This window comes from Mesoplodon densirostris, chromosome 4 (assembly GCF_025265405.1).
Source record: "Mesoplodon densirostris isolate mMesDen1 chromosome 4, mMesDen1 primary haplotype, whole genome shotgun sequence".
Classification (NCBI taxonomy): domain Eukaryota; kingdom Metazoa; phylum Chordata; class Mammalia; order Artiodactyla; family Ziphiidae; genus Mesoplodon; species Mesoplodon densirostris.
In genome coordinates, this window is record NC_082664.1 from 148,116,677 (window position 1) to 148,139,970 (window position 23,294).

A 23,294-nucleotide genomic window follows, 5' to 3' on the forward strand; every position below is an offset into this window, starting at 1 on the left:
TTTTCCATGAGGTCAGCTTCCCAAAAAAGCTCCTGTGTCATCCTTATTTCACAAGGGGCTGTGTGGGTCACCTGCTTCTGAAGGGAGCTCTCCTGGGCCCCAAGTCTAATCAGTCCTGGAACAGCATGACCTTGGCCAGCTCCCACCCTCTTGCCAGCCTCAGTTTCCTCAGCTCTAGTGGGGAATTTTGGAGGTGGTGCTGTCGGAGGTGGGGCGTGGCAGTCGGGGCAGGGCTGGCAGTGGTTGGGGCGGGGCTGGCAGTGGTTGGGGCGGGGCGCTCAATTCTGCGAGGCTCTGGCTGCGAGGATTGGGGGCGCTCACCTCCCATCTCATGCTCCTGCCTCTAGGTGTCAAGAAGAAGATGCCGCCATCTACCAGGCCTCTGCCCAGAATGCCAAGGGAATTGTGTCCTGCTCGGGGGTCTTGGAGGTGGGCACCATGACCGAGTACAAGATCCATCAGCGCTGGTTCGCCAAGCTGAAGCGCAAGGCTGCGGCAAAGATGCGTGAGATGGAGAAGAGCTGGAAGCACGGGAAGGAGGCCGTGGAAGAGGCCGACACCCTGCGCAAGCTTAGCCCCGACCGTTTCCAGCGGAAGCGGCGGCTGAGTGGGGCCGAGGTGCCAGTCCCCTCGGACCCCACCCGGGAGGTCGAGAATGGGACACCGGTGGCTTGGCAGGAGGGAGAGACGGAGCCTGGTCAGCACCCAGGTTTGGGCCTGATCAACACTTTTGCTTCTGGAGAGGTGACCACCAATGGGGAGGCTGCCCCTGAGAACGGGGAAGCTGGGGAGCATGGCCTGTTGACATACATCTGTAAGGCCATGGAGCTGGGGCCTCAGAGAGCCCCCCAAAAGGAGTCTGGGGCCAAGAAGAAAAAGAAAGATGAGGAACCTAAGCAAGGTGTGCGGAAGCCAGAAGTAGAGAGGGCAGCTCGAAGCCACCGTTCCTCTGAAAACTGTGTCCCCAATTCAGACAAGCCTGACTCCTGTGGGACACAGGGGCCCATGGACATGGAGCAGGTTCAGACCCAACCCAGGGGCAGGGCCGCACAAGGGCCTGTATCCTCTGGAGCAGATGGCACCAGGAAGCCAGCCTCTGCTGTGGGTACTCAAGACCAGGCCCAGAATGCCCCTGTCCCAGGCCCAGACCAGGAAGTGTATTTCTCCCTGAAGGACATGTATCAGGAGAGCACCCAGACAGACAAGCCTCAGGGGGAGGGGGCCCAGACCCCCAGTGTGAGGACACCTGGAGAGATGCCCTCAGGGAAGGTATCCAGCAAAGCCAGAGGTGAGAGGGAGCCTGCTGTCCCTGGCCAGCCCACGCCCTCAGCCCCCGAGCAGACTAGGCCCTTCAACAGGAAGAGATTTGCTCCTCCGAAGCCCAAAGGGGAGCCCACCACCAGCTGCAAGCCTGATTCTTCCCCAAGTCAAGATTCAGAACCTGGGGCTCAGAGCTCAGGGAAGGCCCCACCTCAGGCCTCTGCCCAAGTGCCCACACCCCCCGCCCGGCGGAGACACAGCACCCAGGATAGCCCCCTGCAGGGGCAAGCAGGCCACAGGACTCCAGGAAAGGTAAGTGTGGGTGTTGGGTGCCTGGAGGCCGCTCAGGAAAGATGACCTCATGGAAACTGTTGCTGCAACAGCTCGGCAGCCAGTGAGCAGTGGGATATTTATAGAAGGGAGTGGGGTGAGGTGGAGTGCTGGCCAGGAGCAGGGGACCACAGGCCTGGGCCTCACCCCAGGCAGTCCCCAGATGCCAGGCGTGTGGGCAGCACAGCCTGACTGTGACCATCTCCTCTGACAACATGGAAGTTCACTGCCAAGGGGACTATGTCGCAGAGCAGGGTGGAGGAAGAGGATGTTCTTTGGGGAAAGAGAATGGGGAGACTGAGGAGTGCTCTGTAGTGTGCAGTGAGCCTTGACCTGGATGCTGATTAGAAGACTGAAAAAATATCCACTGTCCAGAAAATTCTGACTTGATCTGGGGTTTTGTCTAAGCTTTCGGAGTCAGGTATATCTATGTGCAAATCTGACTATCCTTAACATTGTGTGATTTGGGGCAAGTCATAAAACCTTAATAAAAACAGTGCCTACTTCATAGGGCTGCTGTGAGAATCAGAGTGCTTGGCCCAGGGCTTGGTGCGTGCTAAGAACGAAATAAACGGCAATAGGTCTGAGACATTACAGTGGTGGGAGGTAGAGGCAAACTGTTTTCCCTGAGAACAGGAGCGCTGGCATTCTTCTAGGGATCAGGTAGCCAACAGAGGACAGAGGTTTTGTGTGGAGACGGGAGGGGAGGGCATCCAGGTGGCAGCATTAAGGAGTTTGATGGGGAGAGGGGGCAGGGGAAGAGGGAAGAGGGGAGCGGGATTGAGAGGATTAACAGAAGGGAAACAGTTGATCCCGTTTGGTCAGCATTTCATGTTTCAGGGGCAGAGGGCAGGCAGTATTTCACAGGAGTGTAGAGAGAAGGAGTGTTTTAGAGTGGGGCAGAAGGAAAAAGTGTATCAAGACTGGGGGTGGGTTGGATAAAATAGATGGGATGTACTTATACTAAGAAATGATTGGTTGTGGGCTTCCCTGGTGGCGCAGTGGTTGGGAGTCTGCCTGCCGATGCAGGGGACACGGGTTCGTGCCCCGGTCCGGGAAGATCCCACATGCCACGGAGCGGCTGGGCCTGTGAGCCGTGGCCGCTGAGCCTGTGCATCCGGAGCCTGTGCTCCGCAACAGGAGAGGCCACAGCAGCGAGAGGCCTGCGTACCGCCAAAAAAAAAAAAAAAAAAAAAGAAATGATTGGTTTTTTGTCTGAAATTCAAATTTAACTGGGTGTCCTGTATTTCTCTTTGCTAAATCTGGCAACCCCAAGTGGAGACAGCATTTTGGCGGGAACTAAGATGAAATTGTTTCTTGGGGCAGAGGAAGCAGGAGCATGGGTCCCAGGAGACAGGAGGAGCAGCTGAAAGCAGTGTTTCACAGGGGTCAAGGCAGAAGACAGACGGCTTCTTGGAACAGTGAAGGGAAACATGAGGGACAAGCTGCTGCAGTACCTCCTGGAGGGCAGCGGGAAAAGGATGCTTCCTGGAGAACAGGGAGGGGCTGCCTTTCCCACAGAGAGAGCTGTCATGGGGGCAGGAGGGAGAGACCAGTTTCAAGGGTGGCCAGGGGAGATGGTTTTATTTCAGTGTGTGCTGAGGGTACTGAGGTTAGTCTGTGGGGACGGTAGTTCAGAGGTCTTTGGAGTGGGGTGAACCTCAAACCAGACTCTCTGAATCTGTTCATGACTCTCAGCCCCTCATGCCTGGTCTCAGGAGATTTCAGCAGCTGCAGTGGTGAGTTCCTAGGAGCCCAGATGGGGCCACTCCACATGCGGACAGCAGGGCATATGGTAGGGATGGCCCTCCTGGGCCCCTAGGGAGCACATTTGGGAAGAGATCTGGCTGGCGGCCAAGTCTGTGAGTGAATCTGGCTTCTGTGCCCACAGCAGCAGGGAATACCACAGCCAGAATGGCTGCATCCTCCTGACAAGGCCCTCCTTGCCTCTCGCAGGTGGGACAAATGGGCTGGGGCCCTGCAGGCACAGGAGAGGCTGTCTGTAGAGGTTCTGCTGTTCCTGCAAAGAGCTTGTGTGGCCTTTTTTTTTTTTTTTTTAGTACTTAAAAAAATTGTGAAATGTATCATACATGTGAAAAATGCATTTAACAACTATATGTATTTTTGAAGCTGTTGCTTTTTAGTAGCTGAATTTGATTGGTTTTTCATATTCTCATTCTACCAAATCTTTTTTAAAAAATCTTATTTTTTGATTATGAAAGAAACACATGGCCATAGTAAAAAATATGGGGGAAAATTCTAAAAACTGAAAGGAAAAAGTAGAAATTCACCTATAATTCTACCATCCAAAGACATCTTGATATATCTACCAATTTTTCTGTATATGTATTTTATTATTTTAAAATTTGATTTACATTGTTATTCTGATTCAGTTTTATATTCTGCTTTCGTTACTTCTCATTATTTCATGAGCAGTTTTTCATGGTTCCTGAAAATTATCTGAAAAACTTCATTTTTAGTGGTTATGTAAGATGACACAATATGCATATTTTAACCATTTTTCTTCAATAGTGTTCATGCTTTTCTTCCTTATTCCAAGATTAGTTAAATATATATCTGTATTTTTATAATTTTTGTTTGAATTCCTTCATTTGACTTTTAAATTAATCTGGAATTGATTTGGGTATATAGCATAGTATCAATCTCTAGCTCAATTTTTGGTTAGTAAGTAATTTCCCCCAAATTCAACCTTTTCCTATTAGTTTGTGATTCTTTCTTTATACACTAATTTTATACCCACTAAAACCTATTTTAGTTCCCATATATACATCTATCATAATCCATTAATCTGTTTGTTGATTCTTACAACAAGATGATCTCATTTTAATTGTTGTAGCTTTCATTTCTGGCAGGGCAACCCTCTTATAATTCTTTTAAAACATGTTTCAGCTCTTCTCTCTTGTTTATTCCTCTAGGAAAACTTTAGAATCATTGTTTGAATTTTTCCAAACTCCCAGATAACATTGTTTTTTACCTTGTATCCTTATATTCACCATTTAAAAAAACTACATTTTCAAAAAAGTGATGAATTATTTTTACAAGATCAAAAGCATATTACGTCCTTTCATGGAAGACTAGTCAGATTTGAATTTTGAATGGTCTTTTAGTAAAATTTGTTAGGTTTATATTTTTAAATATAAATAGCTTGATCGAGGTATAGTTTATACACCAATAATAGTCACCTATTTAAAATGTACAATCCAATGTACACAATTCACAGTTGTACAGCCATTACCACAATCCGGTTTTAAAACATTTCCATCACCCTGAAAAGATCCTTGTTCCTTTTTTGCAGTTAATCCTTGTTCCCACCCCCACAACCAGGCAACCACTAATCTGCTTTCTGTCTCTATACCATTGGTATTTTGATTGAGACTGCATTAAGTATCTTTACATATAAGAATTAATTTGGAAATATCAATATCTTAATATTTAGCTTTCTTATCCAGGAGCATGATATTTTTTTCTATCATTCAAGCCTTCTTTCTTCTTTCTTTTTTTATTTTTAAATTTAAAAAAAAGTTTTGGCCGCACCACACAGCTTGCGGGATCTTAGTTCCCTGACCAGGGATTGAACCCAGGCCCTTGGCAATGACAGCGCAGAGTCCTAACCACTGGACATTCCCTCTTATTTTTTTTTAAGCTCTCTTATTTTCTCCATATGGGTCCAGCATGCCTCTTGTTAGCGTTAGATATTTTAAAGGCCTCTGCTTCTGGGATATGCTGCTGCTGCTTCCCTACGCTGTCTTGATTTCCTTTCCTGGAAATAAGGGGTATCTCTGACAGCTCAAGTTAGGCTTTCATCTTGGATATGGATGAGGAGCAGATGCTAAAACTGAGGCCTCTTGGGTTGTTAAGAATGTCCAGAGACCCTCTCCTTGAACCCAGCCATGCTATTCAGGGAGCTCTTTCCCTGGGCAGAAGCAGTCTTGCTTAAGGTACTTAGTGAATGGGAACTGGCCTTCAGTGTCCTCAAAGGCTACTTTTTAGTGCGCTAACCTGAGATCTTCTCTGAGACTGGCTTAGATCTCTGGAGCTGAGGTACAGGAGCATGGGGATATGGTGGAATGTCCCATCTGCCCAAATCCTCAGAGTGGGTGGTATAGACATGAGAGGGCTCTGCTGAACATCTTGAGACCTCACAGTACTTTACATCCTGTATGTCCTGAGGATGATCATCTCAATATGTGGAGAATCCCCTTGCATAGTTAGGGTGCTTTGGTTTTCAGAGACTACGTGAATATAAGTATTTTCTGAGAGCTGTTGAAGGGAGGGGGGCTTGAGGAGAGACATGATCGTTGCCTTAAGAAATTATCTAATGAATCCAGGGGATTAGACTTGCACCAAACCATAAGCGCCAAGAGGCTGTGGAGAATGTTATTGCAGTAGGTTTCTAGGGATGGAGAGTGGGGTGGTCTGCAGTCACGAGAGAAGGCATCTGGGAAGAGGCTGGTTGGCAGCATGTATAGGGTTTATTACTGGAAATACCATAGTAGAAAAACATCAAATATAATTTTTTTAATATAAAAGAATGCCCAGGGCTTCCCTGGTGGCGCAGTGGTTGAGAGTCCGCCTGCCGATGCAGGGGACACGGGTTCGTGCCCCAGTCTGGGAGGATCCCACATGCCGCGGAGCGGCTGGGCCCGTGAGCCATGGCCGCTGAGCCTGCGTGTCCGGAGCCTGTGCTCCACAACGGGAGAAGCCACAACAGTGAGAGGCCCGCGTATCGCAAAAAAAAAAAAAAAAAAGAAAAGAAAAAGAATGCCCATAATATCCCCAGATAAAAAGAAATTAGATAGTTTAAAGAGAGGAAGGAAGACATTCTGGGAAGGACAAATAGCATGAAGCAAGGGTAAGTGGTAGGTAGGAATGCATGCCTGCCTGTCCTAATCTTTTTTAAATTTTTAAAAAATTTTTCTTTAAAATTTTTTTTTTTTTTTTTAACCATACCACACAGCACATGGGATCTTAGTTCCCTGACCAGGGATCACACCCATGCCCCCTGCATTGGAAGCACAGAGTCTCAACCACTGGACCGCCAAGGAAGTCCCCTGCCTATCCTCACTCCCAGTCTTGGGAGTGAGACAGAAAGGGGAGAGAACTAACATTCTTTGAATATCAGCTTCCAGTAATGCTGGGTTAGATAATTCCAACCAACTTTCCTACTGAGGGCAACTAATAAAGCTGAGCAAAATATTAAAATGTCTGCTTGAAGGCACTGGAGAGCTAACAAAGTGAAAAATCACTTGCCCAGGATCTGGGAGGAGATGGAAATCCAGAATGGTGAGCTCAGCATTTGGCATAGCTTTTGTCCTGGGGTTGTTTGCCACACCAGAAGGGGAGAATGAGAGACTCAGCAGTATTGTAGACAGTCTCAAGGGACTTGGGGGACCAGAATTGGAGCCCATGGTCTCAAGAGTGGTAGCCCTGGTAAACCCCCTTGTCTTTGGGTTGGGAACCCTGAAGGTTTGTACCGTAGGATTAAGGGAACCAGAAGCAAATTACCCTCACAGGGATTGAAGCTTAACTCTGAGTTACCTGGGTGACCAAGAAATATCTCAATCCTTGAAATCAGATTAAGGTGGTTCAAGATACCTTGCTCCCAAGCATCTGGAGGATGATAACATCATCTTAAGCCACAAATTATTTTAGAAAAATGTTTCAAATATAATATTCAGCACCTAAATGAAGATAAGCAGGCACACAAAGAGAGGAAAACGTGAAAAAGGGGACTTCTCCAGCAGTCCAGTGGTTAGGGCTCAGCACTTTCACTGCTGTGGCCCTGGGTTCAATCCCTGGTTGGAGAACTCAGATCCTGCAAGCTGTGCATTATGGCAAAAAAAAAAAAAAAAAAAAAGAAACATGAAAAAGAACTAGCAAAAACAGCAGACAATATATTCCAACTTTTGGAATTATCAGACGTGAACTATAAAACGAAAACTATACATTCTATATTCAAGAAGATAAAAAGGCAAGATTGAAGATTTCAGCAGAGAACTAGAAACTATAAAAAGTGGCAAAGACTTTAAAATGAACCAACTAGAAATCCAGAGCTAGAAAATACAGTAATGAATGTTAAATTAGTTATCGTGGTTATGGTAGTTCCAGTTCTGGATAAGATGGAGTAAATACCATCCACCCTGTATCTCCCACTGAATGCAACTAAAAACTTGGGCCAAATGGATGGTGCAGCTACTTGATGACTTTTTTTTTAATATATTTATTTTATGTATTTATTTTTGGCTGCATTGGGTCCTTGTTGCTGTGTGGGTCTCCTTGTGGTGAGCGGGGGCTACTCTTCGTTGCGGTGTGTGGGCTCCTCATTGCGGTGGCTTCTCTTGTTGCAGAGCACGGGCTCTAGGTGCACGAGCTTCAGTAGTTGTGGCTTGCTGGCTCCAGAGCGCAGCCTCAGTAGTTGTGGCGCACGGGCTCTAGAGCGCAGGTTCAGTAGTTGTGGCCCAGGGGCTTAGTTGCTCCGCGGCATGTGGGATCTACCAGGGCTCGAACCCATGTCCCCTGCATTGGCAGGCGGATTCTTAACCACTGCACCACCAGGGAAGCCCTACTTGATGACTTTAATAAGCAAATAGTAGCAGACAGATTGAGGAATAAGACCAGAATTAAGTACCACTGATTCAGCAGTATTTACCCTTAAAAAAATCTAGTATTCCCTGGCCTGGTCTTAATGCAATCAGAAACTCAGAAATAAGCATCAGGATGAACAGAGAGAGCTTTAGGAGAAGCCCTTTTGAACGGGCTTGAGGAATAGGAGAGGAATCTCCTGGTAGTGACAGTAGCAGAGGCCACAGGGGTCTAAAACTTTGAGGGAGGACTGGAAAAGGGAATCCTAGGGACCCAGAAAGTAAAGGGTAGATCATGCACAGGAAGAAGTTTGGGAAAGTGACTTCATAAGCTGTTTATAAATTCCTGGGCTTATTCTCACGCTGTTCATGCATGGATCTTGTTCTGAACATTGTATCAGGAAGAACTAAGAGACCATCATCCAAGTCCCACACTGGCCACTGGGTGGCACACACACAGGACAGATCTGAATAGCACTGCAAAGACTTTGAAAATGGAACTGACATTGAAACTACAACCTCAGAATGTTGAATGGAACTTGCAGCCTGAACACAACCAAGTAGATTGTCTGCTAAGACAAAAATATTAATGTTCTCTATAGGATTTATATAAGAAACCAGAATCTCATAATATTCAAAATGTGCCGGATATAATAAGTATTATTTGGCATATGAGAAAATCAGGAAAATCTCAACTTGCATGGGAAAAGGCAGTTAAAGAATGCCAGTGCCAAGATGGCAGATATGTTGGAATTATCTGACTTTAAAGCAGTGACAAAAAGTAAGGTTGGACACTCTGGAAATAAGTGGAAAGATAGAAAGTCTTGGCAAAGAAAAACAAGATATAAAGAACAAATTGTTCATTTTAGAACTGAAAAATAAAATAACTGAAATAAAAAAGACTTGCTTGTTGGGCACAACAGCAGAATGAGGACAATAGGGAAAAACTCAGTGCACTTTGAAGATAGGTCAATCAAAAGTATTCAATCTGAATAACAGAGAGAAAAAGACATGAACAGAGCTTCAAGGATCTGTGGTGCAATATCAAAATGTCTAACATTCATGTCATTGGATACCCAGAAGGAGAGAAGAGAGTATGGTGCAGAGAAAATATATGAAGAAATAATGGCTGAAAACTTCCCAAATTTGGCAGCCCCCCCCCCAAACTTACGGATCAAGAAGTTCAGCAAACCCCAAATAAGAAACACCCACAGAATTCCATGCCAGGGAACAGCATAGTCAAATTGCTGAGAACTGAAGACAACAACAGCAATAAAATCTTGAAAGTAGAGAAAAAACGGTGCACTATTTATAGGGGAACAGTAACTTGAATGACTGCAGATTTCTCCTCAGAAACAATGGAGGTTAAAAAGGAAGTGAAATAATTTTTTTTAACTGCTGAAAGAAAATGCTTTTCAATCTATAATTCTACATTCAGCAACCATATCTTTTAGTATTGAAGGTGAAATAAAGACATTCCAAGATAAAGGGAAACTAAGAGAATACATTGCTAGCAGACCTGTTCTAAAAGAATTGCTAAAGTAAATTTTTCAGACAAAGGGAAATGATACAAGGAATCTTGTAAATACCTGGGTAAACATAATAGATTATTCTTCTCTTCTTGAATTCTTTTTTTAAAATTTATTTATTTATTTATTTGGCTGCGTTGGGTCTTCGTGGCTGCGTGCAGGCTTTCTCTAGTTGCGGCGAGCAGGGGCTACTCTTCGTTGTGGTGTGCGGTCTTCTTGAATTCTTTAAAAAATGTTTGAAGGTAAAAAGTACAGATTATAACATTGTCTGCTAAAGTTTTTAATGTATGTAAATGTAACATATAGAGAGGGAGAGGGCAAAGGGACCTATGTGGTGGTAAGATTACTACATTTCACGTGCAGTGGTAAGATGTTGACTCTAAGTAGACTGTGGGAAGTTAAGTGTATGTATTGTAAGTCCTAGAACAATAATTAAAATACAAAGAAATACAGTAAACATCACAATATGTAAATTAAAGTGGAATACTAAAAATTTTCAAATAATCTACAAGAAAACTGGAAAGAGGAAACAGGAAAAAATAACAGAGGGAACAAATAGAAAACAAATAATAAAATAATTGATGTAAATTCAAACGTATAAATAATTATATTAAATATAAGTGGTCTAAACACATGAAGTAAAAGACAGAGATTGTGAGACTGGATCAAAAAAAAATTCCCAGCTCTATGCTTTTTAAAAGAAATTGACTACAATTCCAATGATATAGGTAGGTTAAAAGTAAAATAATAGAAAATATATACAATGCAAACACTAATCAACTGAAAACTGGACTGGCCATATTAATATCAGACAAAGCAGACTTCAGAGCAAAGAAAATTACCAGGGAAAAATAGTGAAGTACATAATGATAAAAGAATCAATTCAAGAAAATGAAAATGAGTTTGCCCCTAACAACAGAGCTTCAAAATACATGAAGGAAAACTGGCAGAACTGAAAGGAGAAATAAACAAATCAACAATTATAGTTGGAGACTTTAACACGCCTCTCAATAACCAATTGAACTAGTAAACAGAAAATCAGTAAGAATAGAAAAGAACTGAATAGCTTTATCAACTAACTGGATCTAATAGACACATAGCATACTCCACATAACAACAACAGAATACTTATTCATTTCAAGTGCATATAAAACATTCACTAGAATAGATCATATCCTGGGTCATAAACAAACCTTAACAAATATAAAATATTTGAAATAATACAAAGTATGTTCTCTGACAAAAATGAAATTAAACTAGAAATCAGTGACAGAGGATAATAGGAAAGCCTCCAAACACTTTTAAACTAAATATCACACTTTTATGCGTCAGAGAGGAAGGTCTTAAGGTCAATTGGGAAATATTTTGAACTGAATGAAGGTGAAAGTACAACATATCAAAATTTTAGATGCTGCTAAATCAGTGTCTTGAGGAAAATTTATAGCATTAAATATTTATATTAGAAAAGAAGGTCTGAAATCAATACTCTAAGCTCTCATATTGAGAAACTAGAAAAGGAAGAACAAAATTAACCCAAAGCAAGCAGAAGGAAGGGGAAAATAATAAAAGAGAAAAAAATGAAATTGAAAACAGAAAAACTATGGAAAAAAATTAAACCAAAATCTTGTTATTTGAAAAGATCAATAATATTGATAAACCTCTAGCAAGACTCACAAAGAAAAAAAAAATAAGAGAAGATACAAATTACCTGTATTCAGAACGAAAGAGGAGCTTGATTGTGGTGATCATTTCACAGTATATAGATAAATCAAAATACAAGTTGTACACTTTAAATGTATACTGTTTTGTCAATTATACCTCAATAAAGCTCTTTAAAAAAATGAATGAAAGGAGATATCACTAGTGACCCTGCAAGCATTAAAAGGATAATAAAAGACCATTATGGAAAAAAATGCACTCACAAATTCAACAACTTAGATGAAATAGAACAATTCTTAAAAAAAAAAAAACTACCAAAACTCATGTAAAAATGAAACAAGATAATTTGAATAATGCTATGACTGTTAAGGAAATTGAATTTGTAATTTCAAATCTCCTCCCCAAAATCTTTAGGGCCACATGGTTTCACTGGCAAATTATACCAAACATTTAAAGATGATGAAGCCTCAGTATGAGCCCTGGGTCTGGGTTTCATCAAGGAAGTAGATTCCAGGTCCTTGACAATGCCCTGCTCCATCCCTGTTAAGCCCCTGGCTTTGTATCCTACTTCCCCAAACCAGCACTCTCTCCTCTTAGAGGGTTACAAGCCATAGTACTTGCCATTCAGTGGCTCATTCCTGTGAACCTCCTATGTGCCTCGGTCTGTGAAGGATGCAAAGGTGATTCAGACTGGTTCCTTAATCTCAAAAATTTTACAGAGAAGACAGAAAGACAGGATGGCAAATTAAAACTGCTGATGTTCTTTGTAATGAAATAGCCCACAGAGAACCAGATAGGTTCACCCCAGCTCACACAGTTTTTGATTTTTAAGAAATACATGACATTCCTCCTCACTTCTCCATACTATTCCAGATGCAGACACACACACACACCCGCCCCACATAGTGTTTAGAGAGGTCAGTCTTTATAGTTATTGCACACCAAGTCTAACCCTGGGCCTGTGCTGGGCCCTCTTTGAAAGGGAAGAGTTCACAGATTAGCAGGTGACATGTGCATAACTGCCGCAGAGAATGAGGGTATAATAATAGAATTAGGTACATTTGCCATGGATACATAGGATAAGAAGCCACGTACGTTTTTTGGGGTGGAGAAGGGAACTCAGAAGCCTTCTAAAACGAGAAGAAACTTGAGTGAGGTCTTCAGGGAAAAGAAGGAGTTCTCCAGGTGAGCAATGAGAAGGCTGAGAATGTCCAGCAGGGAAAAACAAAATGGTTATAAAATAGCACAGTAATCAGCATGGTACGTTAGTGTTGTTGGATGGAGGGACCCAAGAGATGAGCCTGGAGAGACAGACCTGGGTTCCCTGCTGAAGGACAGGCCTCACTGATCACACAAGGGTCTATTTTCTTATTCATTTTCATTCTTAATTGGATTTTGTTAAATATGTGTCATAGGCACATGATATAAAATCCAAAAAGTATTTAGAGAATATTAAATCTTCACCCTTTCCCTACCGCCACCACCCCATCCCTCTTCCTGAAATAAGTTGCCATAACTGGTATCTTGGGCATCCTTCCAGAGCTATCTTCTGTACATTTACAAATATGTGTCTCTGTACTTTCCACATAAAGGTGGCATATGATACTTTCTGTCCTATACCTTGCTTTTTTATTTGGGTATTTATTTTATTTATTTGGGGTGTGGATGTACCATAATTCATTAGATCAATCCTGTATTGATGTAATTTAGATATTTTCTAGTCTTTTGCTATTATAAACTATGATGCAACGAGTATCCTTGTATATATGTCAATTTGCACATGAAAGTATATCTATAGGGTAAGTTCCTAGGAGTGGAACTGTTGGGTCAAAGAGTATAAGTATTTTTAGTTTTACTAGATAATGCCAAATTACTATCCATAGAGGCTGTGCTGATGCCTGTTTCCCCATACCCTGCCAGGCAGGGAGTATTCTTAAACTTTTTGCTCTTTTAGGCTAGGGCTTTTAGGCTTTAGCCTGTAAGTGATGATAAGTTGCTGAGAGGCTTTTAAGGAGGGGAGTGTTACAATCACATTTATTTTTTATTTTTGTATTATTATTTTTAATTTATTTATTTTTGGCTGCGTTGGGTCTTTGTTGCTGCACACAGGCTTTCTCTAGTTGCAGCGAGCAGGCATTACTCTTTGTTGTGATGCATGGGCTTCTCTTGTGGAGCTGGGGCTCTAGGCACGCAGGCTTCAGTAGTTGTGGCGCACGGGCTTAGTTGCTCCGTGGCATGTGGGATCTTCCTGGACCAGGGCTCGAACCCATGTCCCCTGTATTGGCAGGTGGATTCTTAACCACTGCACCACCAGGGAAGCCCAGCTCCCAGGTGTTTTTGTCTGTTCGTGTCTTACTGGTTCTCAGAGAAGTTGGAGGAGCGTTTTTACTAACGTTCTTCGGTCAGTCAGACTTACATTTGATGGCTCCTGTTATTCACCAGACTCTTCTATTTTTTTCGTATTCATACCATTCATTCAGAATTCCATATGCAGTAAAGTAACTTTAAATTCTATACTTAATTTAAGTATAATTTAATTAAATACATATTAAGGTCTCATACGTTCTGTTTGCTTTGGTTTTGTGGTGGTTCTTCTGATACTTAGAAATATTTATATATAGTAATTTATAATTTAAATTTTATGTAATATCATCCATAATTTTATCTGTTTAGTCAGTGTGTTTTACTTTTTTATGATGAGCAGTGATCGTGCTTCCACTTCCTCCCTACCTTTTTTCCCTTTCATTTTCTATCTCCTGTTATCCCAAAGTTTTATTTCTAAGTGACTATCTTTGTATAGTTGAATATGCTGTATTTCTGTTACCTGGGTTTTCAGCTTTGAGTCATGCCTTTGATTCCTGGCGTGTATAAGTGATACAACTAAGGCAGTTAACTCCACTTGTCATCTTCTTCCCCTTTCCCCTTCTGTGCTAGTTGTATCGTTTCTGCATTGTCAGGGCATAAACAATGACATTCTGATCTGCCACTCTAAACTTTTTTGGTTTTAGTCTTGGTTCTATGGTTAAATATATGTTCAGCGTTCACCATCAATTCTTTTGCTGTGGTTTCCCCAGTCATCTTTTGGTTGACCAAAGTTTGTTCTCCAGTAGTTTCCTCCAGGGCCACGGAACACTATTCCTTAAGTTCTTATATGTTCAAAATCTATTTTCTTAGCAATTTTTGTGTATTTTTGCTCATGTTTTTTGAGAACTGCGTCCAGTAGGCTGCTCCACTGTTCTTTTCCTGACTGTTGGACGTCTCCCTTGTATGTCTTCTGCTTGATTTCCACCCAGTCCTCCATGATCCTACAGCTCTTGCAACCTCCCAGAGTTTCATCTATCTGCTTTTGGCAATCCTTACCCATTTTTTTTGAGACTGTAGGTTTTATTAGCCTCCATTTCCACTATCAATGGAATTTGCTTTGATTTTTCTTGTTTACTTAGTTGGTTTTGATTATATCCAACAGGAAAAGAGGCAATTTACTGTTTTATGCCAGGATGTTTAGATAGAAGGTCCTTTAATTATATTTAAATGTGTGACCATATAGTGTAACAACAAAGAACATGAGATTTGAAGCTAGACACACCTAGCTTCTAAATGAAACTCTACCGCTTACTATCTGATAATGGACAAACCATATTCCTTCTTTGACCATCAGTGTTCTTATCTCTAAAATAGAGATGATTCTTGCAACTATTTGGTATTGTTGTGAGGAGTGAGGTAATACATATGTGATAAATAGGGGCCTAGCATAGTGTTTTGCAAATAGTGGGTGTTCAGAAGGGTAACGTTATAATGTTTCATGGATCTCCTGGCATAGGTGTCACTCCTAATGACTTTAACCCTCTGTGGATGGCATTTTGTAATTACCACTCACTCAGCATTAATGATGATGCTGTCCATGATGCTGTCAAGGAGACCCTTTGGCACTCTCCCACTTCACCCATAATTCTATCCAGGGCAGTTAGTGCCACAAGAGAGGGACAGGTTGACTGCTCGGAGGCCCTGGGCAGAGGACACTCCCCTCCTAATGGCAGGGTTGAGGGGTGGGGTAGCACGTGATCAGGGGCTGTCAGGAGAGGCAAAATTTCTTCAGGGGGAGGTGGGGAGGGCCAGAGCTAGATCTGGATTCTGGATATTCCCTGGTCTAGATTCTGGGATCAGGGATTGGGTGGGTGGGCTTGGGACTCTGTCACCCCTAGCAGGCCTGAGAAACCAGGTGGCAGGATTCTCATCATGGCAGGTCTGGATGAGGTCAGAGGAGGCTGGGATGTTGGATTGGAAAGAGATTCTAAGGCACGTGTAGTTAAGTTCTTGCTTCTGTCCGTGTGTTCTCAGGTCCAGGAGTCCCAGGCAACCATGGCTCCTACCACATTGGCCAGCAGCAACTCTGAGACGGTCTCTGCTGGTTGCATCACCTCCAGAAGTCAGGACATCATTGAGCCTATGGACACAGAAACCCAGGAGGACAGGAGAGCATCTGCTGATCAGAACTCTGGAGGCAAGAAGAATACAGAGGTGGATAGGAAGATGCGGGTGGATGGCAGGACGCAGGGAGTCGGAACACAAACCACCCAGAGGACACAGGCAGTTAGGAAGACACAGGTGGATGTTGTGACACAAGAAAGTGAGAGGTCAGAGTCAGGCAGGAATTCCCAGGAGGACGTGATGGCACAGGGCAAGGTGGGGACCCAGGCAGATGAGAGGACACAGGCAGACAGAAGGGTGCAGGAAGACAAGGGGACATGGTCAGAGGGGAGCATTCCCACAGCCATGAAACGTTGGTCAGAGAAGGCGTCCATGACCGGTATCAGCCCACAGTCCAGGGCCCCCAAACGCCCACCTTCAGAGGATCCTAGGTCCCCTCAGATTATTGAGTGCTTTGAACAGACCCCAGAAGAGTTCTCCATCCCAGACAAACCTGATTTTATGCTCAGATCTGACGAGGCAGCAGGAGCAGCCTCCGGGAACCGTGAGGAAACTGGGCCGGGTCCCCTGGCGGGGGGCCTCACGCGCAAGGCACAGCTGCCTCCTGAGGGCAGTTTGGAGCAGGTGGGAGGAGAGGGATGTCGAGGGCCGGAGCAGTCGGGTCCAGTTAAGGACAAGCCCGAGGAGGGCCTGTCCCAGGGCCCCAAGCAGGAACAGCCGGGAGAAGTGCCGCCTGTGGATCTGGGTGGCTGTCCTCCAGCGGGCCTGAGCCCCCAGGTGCCCACTCTGCCCTCTCTTCCTGGGGCTAGCCTGACTGATAACTCACAGCAGCGGCTGCCCAGCACCCCGGCTTCTCAGCACATGAGCACAGCTGCCTTCCTACCCTCTGGGGACAAGGCCTCGCTGAGTTCTGCCCCCCAACTGCACCTGGGGCCGGGCACCCCCAGCCAGAGTCACCCGCCAGGAACCAGGGCAGCAGACGCTGAGGGGGCCAGTGCCAAGGTGCCCGGTGTGGAAGGGAGGACTTCAGGCCCCCAGACCTGTGACCCTGGCCTCATAGACTCCCTGAAGAGCTACTTGCTCCTGCTGCTGAAGCTATCCAGCTCAGAGACGAGTGGCGAGGGCCCAGGGGCCCAGGGGGAAGCTGCTGCTGGGGATCAGGCACCCTCACCCTCTCTGGCCCCCACCGTGGAAGTGGCCGGTCTGAGTCCCCGGACGTCACGGCGCATCCTGGAGCGTGTGGAGAACAACCGTCTGGTGCAGAGTGCGCAGACCCTGCTGCTGAGCCCCTGTACCTCCCGCCGCCTCACAGGCCTCCTGGACCGAGAGGTGCAGGTTGGTCGTCAGGCCCTGGCTGCTGCCCGGTGCGCTGGCCCCAGCCCCCTCTCTGTCCCTGCCATCGTGGTAGGTGAGGAGGAGGGCCCCAGGCTGGCCTCAGGAGGATCCAGTGAGGGTGAGGGAGAGGTTTCCCTTGAGGGGCCTGGCCTCCTGCAGACCTCCCAGGAGAGCGGCATGGGTGGGCCGCTGGGGGGCGTGGGTGGGCAGGCAGCCCCTGGGCAGGGACTGCTGTCAGCAGAGAGCAGAGCCCAGGAACCCTTCCGAGAGGAGGAGATCCCAGGGGAAGCTCTGACAGATCTCCCCGCAGCTACACCCGAGGAACTGGCTCTGGGGGCCCGGAGGAAGAGGTTTCTCCCTAAGGTCAGAGGAGCAGGAGACGGGGAGCCAACCAAGCCGGAAGAAAGGGAAAGCCCCTCGGCTTCCCCCCGGGGGCCCCGGAAGGGCCTTGCCCCTGGGCCCCTAGGGAGTCCAGGGCGGGAGAAACGCTCTCCTACTCAGGGCAGAAAGGCAGGCCTGCTGGAGGTGCCGCGGGCAGAGGAGGAGCCGGCAGCCGGGGCCCTGGGCTCCAGCCCCAGAGCCAGCGACCTGGAAGCAGAGCTGGCCCTGGAGGAAGGCAAGCAGGGCACTCCGGCCAAGCCAAGGAGAGCCAAAGACCTGCTAAAAGGTGAGCAATAGGTACGGCTTCCCAGGAGTGGGCTGCCCGGAGCAGGGCCCTGCTGGGGTAACCCTGCCTGCTAGAGGTTTAGCGTACCTCTGTAAAGGGTATTCTTACGTAATAATCCCGCAGGCTTTGGAATCGGAAAGGCCGCTTGGAGTTGGAAATAGTACCAACTTTGTAACATTGTGAGGGTTACATGGGATAGAATAAATCAAGTACTCAGCACAGGGCCTGGCTTCAATAGTATCCTAGCTCTATCATCATCATCACCACCGTAATCGCCTCTTTGCAGACTTGTCCCGCGAGTACAGAGTGGTATGGACAGGATTCAAACTCAGGGTCTTAGGTTTAGGAGCCTAGGCTGCAAACTGAAGTTCCTCTCTTGACTGCTGTCTGCGGCCTCAGCTGTGAGGCTCTCCCTGGCCTGGAGTGGAGGTGCCATACTATGTTCTTTCTAGCTAAGATGTGTGCTTTGAAGTCAGGGCAAAAGCCTCAGAGATACAGGTGGGACTCAAGTGGGGGCTGTGTGGAGGCTTGAATCCCGTTTTCTCTCAGCCTGTGCCACCAAGGACACCCAGGAAAGCAGGGGTAGGGCCAGAGAGGGCACACGATGGAGGGGAAGTGGCTTGTTCCTCTCAACTGTGCCCCTGCTCCCAGCCCCACAGGTGATCCGGAAGATTCGGGTGGAGCAGTTTCCTGATGCCTCGGGCAGCCTGAAGCTCTGGTGCCAGTTTTTCAACATTCTTAGTGACTCAGTCTTGACATGGGCCAAAGATCAGCGCCCAGTGGGCGAGGTGGGCAGGAGGTAAGCCAGCTGGGTACCACCTCCAGCTGACCTGGCTCCCTAATAAATTACAGCAACAATACTGCGGGGGGCATTGTCCCAGCACTTTGGATCTATCTCCTCACTTAATCCTCACAAGAACCCTATGAGGGAGATGCTAGTATTCCCATAGTGAAGGGGAGAACACTGAGGCTCAGGGGTATTAAGTCACTTGCCCAAAGTCACACAGCTAGTGCAGTCCTGACCTGTGTGATGCAGGCCCAGCTCTTCCCAGAGCTCTCAGAGGCAGGGCTCACAGCATCCTCTGAGAGTGGGATCTGCGAAGCCTCAGGACCGCAGGGTGGCCCTGGGCTGTGCCATGGTGATGGCCTCACGGAGAGGGTCTCCTCTCTGCAGTGCAGGGGATGAGGGGCCAGCGGCCCTGGCCATCGTGCAGGCGTCCCCCATAGACTGTGGCGTGTATCGATGCACCATCCACAACGAGCACGGCTCGGCCTCCACTGACTTCTGCCTCAGCCCCGAGGGTGAGTGTGAGCTCTGCCCTCCCCTCCCCGGGGTCTCTGCCTGGCCCCCACTGGGGGTGGGGCGGGAAACAGTCGTCTTTGCAGAGGTGGAGCTCTCTCTGGGCAGACCTGCCTGAGGATAGCGGCTTTCTCTTCTCTTTCTCCACACAGTGCTGTCAGGATTCATCTCCAGAGAAGAAGGTCAAGGTAGGTGCCCCTCAGGGGGAGGAATGGGTGGGCCTGTGTCCCTACCCTGCTATCTACAGGGGCTTCTTTAAAGACTTGGAATCTGTTCTAAATGCCATGTTTATCGCCACATACAGCTACCATTTGCCTCCTAGTTTAGGATATGGCTTGTGGAGGAGGATGGGGGAGGACAGCTGTTTCAGAAGATGAGGGGGGAGGAAGTGGCTAAGGGGACATCCTACGAGGAGTTCATTCAGCCTGTGCCCTTTGCCCATGTCAGAGCCCTTGATCAAGAGCAGGACTGGCCACTAGGGTACTTCTCACCCTGCCAGCTCCCTCCCCGGAGTTTCTCACAGTGGTTTGTGGACTCCTGCATTAGATTCACACAGGGAGCTCGCTGAAAAGGCAGTTACTTGAGCCCTACTGCGGATACTGTTAGTCACAATCTCTGGGGTAGGACCTAACACAATTGCATGTCAGTAGATGCCCTGGTGATTGTGATACACCCCAAAGTTTGATAAGCATTTTAAAGGCTCAAATATTAGGGGAAGAGATGCATTGCTCCTGCAAAAGACACTCTAAGGATTAGGACCGTGAAGGCGGCTGGTGATGGAAAGGTTTCTAGAGCTTCATTTGCCAACTAATACCTTAATTCCTTCCTTCATTCACTTATTTACTCATTCATTCAACTAGTGCCTTTTGTTCAGTTATCAAGTCAAATTTAATCAATATCAAATATAACCTCACCTAAAAACTAAAAAAGCCTAAAAACTTAGTAATAACACTTTATTATCATCAAATATCCAATCAGATTTTCCCAACTTTCTCATAAGTGCTGGTTTATTTTAATTAGGAACCACTCAGTGCTTTTGGCTAACATAATCTCTTAAATCTATCAAATGTATAATAGTTCCTCCTCCCTCATTTGTTTTCCCTCCTTGCCATTTATTTGTTGAAGAATTTCTTACATTTTGGATTTTATTGATTATATCACCATTTAACTTGTTGCTTCATTGATGTGCTTCCTCTAAGCTGGTAATTAGCTTGAGATGCTTGCTCCAATTCAGGTGCAAATTTTGGGGGGTGTGAACATTTCACAAGTGTGCTGTGTATTTCCTTTTGCATCCTATCTGGAGGCATGTGATGTCTGACTGTTTTAGTAATGTTAGGAATGATCACTGGGTTCATTCAGGTGTTTTCTGCCTGATCTATCCCTTTTAAACTTTAAAAAACTGTATCTGATACAACCCCTGTCATCATCTAGGGGTTTTAGTAGTCACTGATTATCACCTAAGTCCTTTATTTCATTAAGGTTTGCAACATGGAGTATTTTAATTCTGTCATTTCTTCTTTATTCATTAGCTGAAATTTTTTGGAAAAGAAGAAATGGTTATTTGGTAATCCTGATACATATAGGTCCAACAGAAAATGAAGGAAAAAATACTTTCTTTTCCTCCTTGCTTTTATTAGATTTCAGAATAATGAGTTGGTGCCCTAACATCCTCCAAAGGTCATGAATGAGGGGGGTTTTTTCCAGAGGGAAGGTTTTTTTTTTTAACTTATAATTATGAAAGTATGGATTTTTTTTTTTTTTTTTTTTTTTTTCTTTTTGCGGTATGCGGGCCTCTCACTGTTGTGGCCTCTCCCGTTGCGGAGCACAGGCTCCGGATGCGCAGGCCCAGCGGCCATGGCTCACGGGCCCAGCCGCTCTGCGGCATATGGGATCCTCCCAGACCGGGGCACGAACCCGTATCCCCTGCATCGGCAGGCGGACTCTTAACCACTGCGCCACCAGGGAGGCCCTGAAAGTATGGATTTTTAACACATTTGAATGTTCAATACTTTGCAATTATTTTGCTGTTGTTGTTGTTGGTAAGATTGTCTTGTTTTTTGCCAGTAGAAGCCTCTTCAGGTTGGCTCTTGTGTCCTTTTGACAAGTTGCCAGTTGTTTATGATACCTTACTTGCTTTCTGGTCCAGAGATGTTTCAGGTCAGTCTAGGACACTTCCTGCCCTAGACCTGGAATCAACCATTTCTTTAGGGAGTTCTGGTTCCTTTTAGTGGAAAATGGTATTTAGTGATCCCAATCTGAGGACTAGGAGTGATCACTGCTACTGGATTTGTCTCACAAACTTTTTGTTTCAGTCAAACACGTTGTTGAGATGGAGTCATTTATTCATTTGATCAAAACACTGAATTCTAAAACAAAGTAATTCTGATATTCTGTATTGATTGCTGCTTCCTCAGAAAACCCCTGCCTTCCACAGACACTGGCTGAGCCCTTACTCTGTGCACACACGAGCACTGTTGAATGACGGTGGTTTTACCAGATACAGTGTCTGCCCTCAGGAGGTCATAGTCCATAGGCCCCCCACCAAGTGCACACCCAAGGAGCAGTCATGGACAGAGTGGTGGGGTGCTACAGGTCCCACAGCAGTTGGGGGGGAGCTTCCAGTTTTCCACATTTCTCCTGTTCCCCTTCAGTTGGAGAAGAGATTGAGATGACCCCCATGGTGTTTGCTAAGGGTCTGGCTGACTCTGGCTGCTGGGGGGACAAGCTCTTTGGGCGCCTGGTGAGCGAGGAGCTACAAGGGGGTGGACACGGGTGTGGCCTTCGGAAGGCCTCCCAGGCCAAGGTCATCTACGGGCTGGAACCCATCTTCGAGTCAGGCCTCACGTGCATCATCAAGGTGTCCAGCCTGCTTGTGTTTGGGCCCAGCAGTGAGACTTCTCTCCTGGGCAGAAACTATGACGTCACCATCCAGGTACTGTCCCATCCCCCTGCCCCACCCTTCCACTCTCTCATCCCTCCCCTTCCCAGCCTGGGTCCTACTGGGAAGCCCAGTATGGAGGAGGAAGCCACCTTAGTCTCAACTTCACCTCGACGAGAGCCTGAGATGTATTCCAGGCTACATCTTTGGGGCTATAGTTTTCAAACTGTATTTTTCAGCAGAAAACTTTCTTCACTGCCCTCAAAGATATCTTTCACAGAAGCCTTATTTGGGAGTTAAAAGGGGAGTGACTGTGGGCGGGGTCGATACCTTGCTCTCCTGCAGTGTGGCCCCTGGGGCATTGCCATCTATCACTAGGGCTCCAGGAAGCACACTTTGGAAACCACTTTGAAAACAAGTCCAAAGCCTCTTGTTTTACAAATGAGAAAAATGAGGTGCAGAGTAGGGAGGAGGGTAGGAATGAACCCCACCTCCCCCAGGGCTGGAATCCTCCCTGCAGCCTCTAGCAGATGGCCTTCCCACTAAGAGCCAGGCACGATAGAGAACCGGGATGCTTCCTTGCTGATCAGAGTTGGTTCTCTTCAATCCACAGGGGTGCAAGATCCAGAACATGAGTCGAGAGTACTGCAAAATCTTTGCGGCTGAAGCCCGGGCTGCACCTGGCTTTGGGGACGTGCCTGAGTAAGTGTACAGGGAGGGGGCCGTACAGTGTGCAGACCTGTTGACTTGAGTTTCTGCAGAGAACCATGATTTCACAGCCTCCTGGGGGCCTCCTGAGTAATGGTCATGTGTAAATGGGCCCCCAGCTAACCCCATGCTCAGCTCAATGGTTCCACAAAATCTAGAAATAAAGACCTCAAGATTCACTGCCCACTTTAGAAAAGCTTCTGCTCTGGTCTTCAGTCTCCTCCCACCCACCCTAATTCCCCACTCCTTTGCCCAGTTTTTGCTGATTGCAGAGTTTGGGCACAGCAGGTTCTGGGCCTCTCTGAAGGTGATGGGGTAGGCTAAAGCTTCCAGGCAAACTGGTCAGGATTCTAATGTGGTAGGTGGGCAGGGTCAGTGTGGATTTTTGTAGGAGTCAGCTACACATGGAAATTGTTTTCATTTTGAGACTTGGAACTTCAACTCTTGAGTATTAGGGTCTAGCTGGCATTGAGCACAGTCTGGTTGAATCCTCTCAGAGGTATTCCTTTCTGTTTAGCACATACAGGTCTTAGTCCCTCACTCAAGCACAGAGGCCTCCTGGGGCTACAGGGTTCAGTTCTAATCCCACTGACCTCAG

At 46.1% G+C, this 23,294-nt stretch overlaps 1 protein-coding gene across 1 annotated transcript in view; it reads left to right on the forward strand.

The window, feature by feature from the left end:
* ALPK3 (alpha kinase 3) overlaps positions 1–23,294 on the forward strand; it is a 46,983-nt gene that overhangs the window by 19,905 nt on the left and 3,784 nt on the right. Inside the window, exons 5-11 of the mRNA XM_060095333.1 lie at positions 348–1,572; positions 15,719–17,810; positions 18,462–18,609; positions 18,985–19,112; positions 19,263–19,298; positions 21,762–22,042; positions 22,602–22,690. Coding sequence (XP_059951316.1) covers positions 348–1,572; positions 15,719–17,810; positions 18,462–18,609; positions 18,985–19,112; positions 19,263–19,298; positions 21,762–22,042; positions 22,602–22,690 — 3,999 coding nt within the window. The remainder of the gene's footprint in view (positions 1–347; positions 1,573–15,718; positions 17,811–18,461; positions 18,610–18,984; positions 19,113–19,262; positions 19,299–21,761; positions 22,043–22,601; positions 22,691–23,294) is intronic.